Raw genomic sequence first — 7,403 nt, forward strand, 5'->3', positions numbered from 1 at the left:
TCTTTAATATCACCATTCCTCCTTCCTTTCATAGTCAAGCTTCTTGAAGGAATAATCTACTCTTTCGGTCTTTCGGTCTTTAATTCATCACTTTTTTTTTTTTTTTTTTTTTTTTTTTTGCGGTACGCGGGCCTCTCACTGCTGGGGCCTCTCCTGTTGCGGAGCACAGGCTCCGGACGCGCAGGCTCACGGACGGGCCCAGCCGCTCCGCGGCATGTGGGATCTTCCCGGACCGGGGCACGAACCCGTGTCCCCTGCATCGGCAGGCGGACTCTCAATCACTGCGCCACCAGGGAAGCCCCTTATTCACTTTTTTTAAATTAATTTTTATTGGAGTATAGTTGGCTTACAATGTTGTATTAGTTTCTGCTGTACAGCAAAGTGAATCAGTTATACATATACATATATCCACTTTCTTAGATTCTTTTCCCAACTAGGTCGTTACAAGGTATTGAGTAGAGTTCCCTGTGCTATACAATAGGTCTCCATTAGTTATCTATTTTGTATATAGCAGTGTGTATAGGTCAATCCTAATCTCCCAGTTTATCCCTCCCCGCCTCCTTTCCCCCTTGGTAACCGTAAATTTGTTTTCTACAATGACTCTATTTCTGCTCTGTAAGTAAGTTAATTTGTCCTATTCACCCTTTAATCTACTGAAATCTAGATTTACTTGACCTCCCACCCCCAGCACTAAAACTTTTCATAAACCTCACCACTGCATCTTAATTTAAGTCCAGTAGACACAACTTCTCTGGCCATTCCTTTCCTGCCTTCTTCATGGCTCTATCTCCTCCGTTCATCATTTAAACATTGATTCTGGGGGTCTGTCCTTGACCCATTCTTGACTTTAAACATACAAGTTTTCAGAATTGATTCACTCCAGAGGTTTTAATTGCCACCTGCATCCAGCCTAGCCTCTTCTCTGAGCTTCACAGTCCTAGATCCAATTGCCTATTGCCAGATGATCTATAAGCACTCAGATCAGTTCTTTCCCCCCTGTGTGTTCCTTATTTCAATTGCTGACACCATCACCCCAGTAAGACAGAAACTGAGGGCTCCTTCACCTGCTGCCTAATCATGCATTCACTTAGTCCTCCTGCTTGTTTCTTTTTCCCCCTAAATCTCTCTCTGATTCAGCTATTTCATTCCCACTGCCACTGCCACAGGTCAGGCCCTTCTGGGCGTCTCCCTGCCTCTACTCTTGGCCTCCATAAATCCATTATTCACTGTGGCTACAGTGGGACCTTATCGCCTCACTGCTCAAACCCTTCAACAGCCCCTTCAGGTGCAGCATAAAGTCCAGGTTTGTTAACATGCCTCACAAGCTCCCTGGCTACCTTTCTAGCTTCCTGAGTCCATTCCCCATGGCATAATCATCTGGTAACACTGAGTTGTTTGTAGTTCACACCATACTGTCCTTGCTGCCCGGAATATCCTTCGCTTCTGCTCTGACCTACTCACCTTGCAAGACTCAGCTCAGTTGTCACTCTTCATGAAGTTTTTCTTGAACCCCCTGTGTTGTGCTTGCCCATTTGAGCTTCCACAGCCGAACTCTGAACACACCCTTTCAATTAAAAACACAGTATTTAAATTAGATCACTAACCTGTGCACTTCTGAGGTGTGGGGGCCTCACGGCAATCATTTTCACACCTACTATGTCAAGTACATACTCAAGTGTTTGTTCTACTGTTACTAACTTAGATCTACTCAGTTTTCTTACCTCTTAAAATCAAGATAACATGTTTCCCAGGGCTCCTGAGTCAATTAAATCTTTGTGAAAATCCATCTATTATCTATGATGTGCTTGCAAAGTATTAACTCATTTGAGGTTAGAGACAGTGAGAAGAGAATTTGTATAGGAGAGAAAATTAAATCTTTTATTCAAATGTATTAAAGGGTAGTAATGAAGTTAGCGAAACCCACTACAGTAATAGCATAAAAAGGTATCTTTAAAAGAGAAGTAATGGTGCAAATAGTTACCTTATATAGATCATGAATACATACTCTTAATATACTCAAGAAAGTTAGGCAAATAAATACTTGTAGATGAAGTTTCCAATGATACCACCAGATTAGGACTTTAAAAATTGCCGTCTCTCAAACCACTTAGGCAAAGGTGAAGATGAGGTACTCAGTACAGCTGTGTTGTTTACTCTAAGTGACTCTTGTGAAAATGCAGGCACTGGTATCAAGGGTGCACGTGAGAATGAAAAAGCACAACAGCATTTCTAAATTAGCATTTATATAGGTAGATATGTGAAAATAAAGTATTGTAAGTAGCATAAAAAGTAATTGCGTATTAGTATACTGAGCTAACTGAAATTTACTTTTACTATGCAAGCATCATTGACTAAATATTCTAGTTGTAAAATAATTAGTTCTGGTTTCTGAAAATGATCTTTATAGGATAGGAAAAAATATGCCAAACAGGATGTATCAAAATAAATATTTATTAACATTTGAAGCTTTATGTAGATACACCTTTAAAAGCAAATGTGCAAATGTGAGGAATTACAAAAATCAACCTAAAATCCGTTTCTCCCAAGTAAGAATAAATGAACATTCAAGATTAGTAGGGCCCCTACCAACGGAGTAAAAAGTCTGTCTGAATGAATACAGGTAATTATTTTAAATGACTTTCAAATAGTCTCCTTTATAGTAACAACTCCAAAAAGTACAAGAGGCCAAAAAATATCCAGAACACGGTGTTTCAACCTTACCCTAACTTAGTAGTAGCGGTATACAAATATATTTCCATCTTTTTGTCCAGCCAGCAAATGAGAATCTACACCTGACCATTTAACAAAAGACCAGTTCTGGTCAGAGACAGGTGGAAGGAGAGCAGTGCAATGACCTAGGAGTAAGTCCCAAATGGCAATGGTTCCAGAAGTTAATACTGCTGCTGCAAAATGATCTTTCACGTCACCTTCCAGGAACCTAACAGCAAGCAGAGAAAAGACAATTCAGATCACATATCAAAAAAACAGACAAACAGAAAAAACCATGAAAAAAAATAGGCCCAAACCATGCTCTCAGGAAGAACAAAATTACCTGGAAATAGGAATGCCTGTGTTTGCAATCCAGGACTGCCGGCTATAATCACTAGAGACCCTGCCTGTCTCTCTGATGCACCTCTGTATCCCCTGCACACCAGCTCACAGGGGCCTGCCTCCCACTCTTCAAACCCGCTAAGCTCCGTCTCACCTTATTGTCTTCGCTCTTGCTCCTTCCTCTCCTTGGCAGCTCTAACCCCAGAGCTTAGCCTGGCTGGGTTTTGGTCATCATTCAGGCCTGTCACCTCCGTAGAAAGGTCATACCTACTCAGAGATCTGAGAGCGCACACACACATACACTCTGCTCCCTATCGCAGCACCTCTGTTTATCTTCACAGCACTCCTCACTATGGGAGATTCTCCTATTTCCATGTTTGGTCCCACAAAAATGTAAACATCATAAAACAAATCTGGTTGTCTTTTTAAGACAGGGCTCTGCAGCCAGCTACTGGGGTTTGAATTCTAACAAAGTAAGAGATGTGCAACCCTGGCAAGTCATTTAACTTCATCAGTAAAACAGGGATATGATGATACGAGTACCTACTTCATAGGATTGTTGTGAAGTTTAATGAAACAGTTGACATAAAAAGCTTAGCACAGTACCTAACACATAGGAAGCGCTTAATAAAAATTAATGGTTATTCCTTACTGCCATATCACCAGCAACTTGCACAGAGCCTGGTACACAGTCAGCCCTCAGTGAATACTGTGAGTGAACTGAATGAGACATTTTATCTCTGGCTCACACCCAACTTTGTATAGCTGATTCCTAGCTCTTCTTTTGAAAATCCATCAAGTTTTCCTTGACAGTCTCTCCCCAACCCTCCACTGCCAATTAAGGTGCCTTTCCATCCTTTGTGCTCCCCAAAAGTGCAAGCCTCATGGCACTGTGTGCACTGAAGAGCAGTCACTAGTTTCTTTTCTGAACAGAAAAAGGTTTATTGCAAAGGCCAAGCAAGAACAGGTGGCTTGTGCACAAAAACTTGAACTCACTAGGTTTCTCTTCTAACTTCCATGAGATTAGAAATAGTAGTGCTTCCTACAGGATTGGCACCAAATAGGCTTTCAAGATTTACTAAACAAATGGGTTTGAAAAGTGACAAAGGAAATGCTTGACCAGGTAGTTATCTGTATCCTCAATTTCTAGGCCAATGACTATGGTTCTCTCTTTATATCCAAGAAAACAAGTGTTATGCAAGCATATATTGCAGATGACAGTTCTGAGGTTCTTGTTGAGCTAACAGCATTTGCAGAAATGCCACAGCTGGCTAAGTACATAGGGAGAGAGACTTTTAGAACATGCCATCATCTTGCAAGCTTTGCACAAGATCCAAAGAAACATAGAAATATCATTGTAACTATCAAGATTCCTTACCCTTGTGAGTTACTAAAGCTAAACTTTGTGATCCTGATTTACCAGGTCTATTTTCAAACATTAATAAAGGCAGTCTTTATAAATGATACCTTCAGATGTTGCTTCGTTCGCCTAATATCAGCACTACTTCAGAGCTTTACATAGCTCAGAAAACTGTTGGGATGACAATAACTGTGTCATTGGTAAATAGATCTTCTCATCAGTCAACAGATAAATATTTACCAAAAGATAAGTATCAACTGCCTCCATGATGGAGGTTCAGTCAAGATTTCAAAGTAAAGATATCTTTGTACATTTAAAACTTCCTTAATTTAGGTTTCATGAAAAGAACATAAATTATAGTAAGTTTTTTGTAGAGAATATTAATTACTTTGTATTTGAAATGTTTTTGGTATGGGAAAAAACAGGGCTTGAAAACGCATAAAATACCTATCCAGTGCCATACTAGTGGGGATCATAGGATGTAGGGAACCTGAGGTTTGACTCAGATCTACTGAACTTCATACTTCATCCCACTTTTTAACATTCTTTACCATGATCTGTAGTATTTCATGTTTCCATTCATGTCAGTGACACAAAAATATCTGGTTTCTGTATTTGCACAAATGCTTCTTAAAATGTCATACACATTAAATGGCAATAACACACTTGCCTTCCAGCCTGCCCTTGAGGAAGGCAGTAGAGCATCACACCCACACTCAGGGTCGTCTTTGGGTTAATCACAATCAGCTGAAACACAGGGCTTCCCAACAACTTGCTCCCTTTGGCACAAGGGTGACTCAGAACAACGAACAGGAGCCCCTGATTTAGGAGAAAAATTAATAACCAAGTAAATCATCAAGAGTATGTGGGGAAAAAGCAAGCACTGGCAGAGACAAAACTGAAGAATTACAGGAACGGTCAACAGGCTCTTAAATTTCCGGGATTTAATCCCTGGCTCACTCTTTTCCAGGCAGAACTGTTGAGGGTATCACTGAGCTGGACTTCTGGCTTCTCCTGCAGAGGGCTCCCCATGACTTTACAGCCAGTCTTTGCAGGCATGACTAGCTGACTTATCAGCTTCCTCCACTTTACAGCCTGCTAACATCTCATGCCATCTCTTTGGGAAAATGCTGGCATAAGAAAAAAGGGCATATAAACACATGGAGGGAGTCCTCAGACTAGAAATGTTCATCTGTAAGTTGGTTTTTGAAAATTCAGCACACACTTTCTCATAAAAACAATCTTTGAAGCGGTGACTGCATTTTCAGGCCAGTTTGCAATAGCCTATTTATTTATAGAATAAAAATGACCAGGACTTCCCTGGTGGCACAGTGGTTGAGAGTCCGCCTGCCGATGCGGGGGACGCAGGTTCATGCCCCGGTCCGGGAGGATCCCACATGCTGCGGAGCGGCTGGGCCCGTGGGCCATGGCCGGTGGGCCTGTGCATCCGGAGCCTGTGCTTCGCGGTGGGAGAGGCCCGCGTACCGAAAAAAAAAAAAAAAAAAAAAAGACACCATCACCTATAGTTGTTTCCGTGGGAAAATGTGTTACAGACCTCTCCTGGCTTTAAAATTACATGTTCTAATAATAATATTATAGTGTGTGTAAAAATATATGTCACACATACATGTATATATACATATATATGTATGTTGTACGCTGAAAGTAGTTATTTTGGGGGGTAAAATAGGGTAAATTAATTATAGGGCCATCTTAAGATTAATAACATTCATTTCGAATTCATCCATTTCTATCAATAGAATGACTGAATTCTTATAATGAGAATGAATTACCTTTATAATTAAAAAACAACCAAGAGTCAAAAAATGTTACATGCTATACGCTTAACTAGAGGTTGGCAAACTGTGGCCTACAGGTCAAATCTGGCTCAATGCCTATCTTTGCATGGCTCATGAGCTAAGAATGCTTTCTGCATTTTGAAATGGTTGGAAAAAAGAGGAAGAACATTTTGTGCCACATGAAAATTATATGAAATCCAAGTCTCAAAGTTTTATTGTCCAAAAAGTTTTATTGGAACATAGCCACACGATTTGTTTACGTATTACCTCTGCTGACTTGGGGCTGTAGTGGCAGAGTAGAGTAGCTGCAACAGAGACCATGTGGCCTGCAAAGCTGAAAATATTTACCATCTGGGCACTTTACAGAAAACGTTTGCTGATTTCTGTACTGAACTATTAACTATTATTTCTGGAGGTTGGCTTCATGGAGAAATTTTACTTCCTATCTTATACATTTCTGTGTTAAGTGTTTTTTCTTTGTTTGTTTGTTTTTTAAAATTTATTTTTATTTTATTTATTTTATTTTCGGCTGCATTGGGTTTCCATTGCTGTGTGCAGGTCTTTCTCTAGTTGAGGCGAGCGGGGGCTACTCTTTGTTGCGGCGCGCGGGCTTCTCATCGCGGTGGCTTCTCTTGCTGCGGAGCATGGGCTCTAGGCACATGGGCTTCAGTAGTTGTGGCACGCAGGCTCAGTAGTTGTGGCACGCGGGCTCTAGAGCACAGGCCAGTAGTTGTGGTGCACGGGCTTAGATGCTCCGCAGCATGTGGGATCTTCCCAGACCAGGGATCGAACGCGTGTCCCCTGCACTGGCAGGTGGATTCTTAACCACCAGGGAAGCCCTGTGTTAAATGTTTTAATATCAAATAGGTATTAATGTTGTAATAACAAAAATGTAAAATTATTTAAATGCCTAGTAGGTATATTTAATCATTCCAGAAATAAATTCAACCCTCTTATTTTAAGATGAAAAAAGTTAGCCCCAAGATAATGTGATAGATTAGCTAAGATCACACATCTTCTTTGTGGCATACGGGACCTTAGTTCCCTGACCAGGGATTGAACTCATGCCCCCTGCAGTGGAAGCGTGGAGTTTTAACCAATGGGCCTCTAGGGAAGTCCCTAAGATCACACAACTTTTTTTTTTTTTTTTTTTTTTTTTGTGTTACGCGGGGGCCTCTCCATTTTGTGGCCTT

The 7,403-nt window shown here is 40.8% G+C and overlaps 1 protein-coding gene across 4 annotated transcripts in view; it reads right to left on the reverse strand.

Annotated features, from left to right (window-relative positions):
• Nucleotides 1–2,435: 2,435 nt before the first annotated feature.
• PALB2 (partner and localizer of BRCA2) overlaps nucleotides 2,436–7,403 on the reverse strand; it is a 31,089-nt gene continuing 26,121 nt past the window's right edge. For all 4 annotated transcript variants that reach the window (XM_028498653.2, XM_028498649.2, XM_028498650.2 and 1 more), the window contains 2 exons: nucleotides 5,082–5,230; nucleotides 2,436–2,938 (listed from right to left, as the gene is read on the reverse strand). In XM_028498653.2, the coding sequence (XP_028354454.1) occupies nucleotides 2,728–2,938; nucleotides 5,082–5,230 (360 nt within the window). In that variant the 3' untranslated portion in view covers nucleotides 2,436–2,727. The remainder of the gene's footprint in view (nucleotides 2,939–5,081; nucleotides 5,231–7,403) is intronic.

The sequence above is a fragment of the Physeter macrocephalus genome, chromosome 14 (genome assembly GCF_002837175.3).
Source record: "Physeter macrocephalus isolate SW-GA chromosome 14, ASM283717v5, whole genome shotgun sequence".
In the NCBI taxonomy this organism is placed as follows: Eukaryota; Metazoa; Chordata; class Mammalia; order Artiodactyla; family Physeteridae; genus Physeter; species Physeter macrocephalus.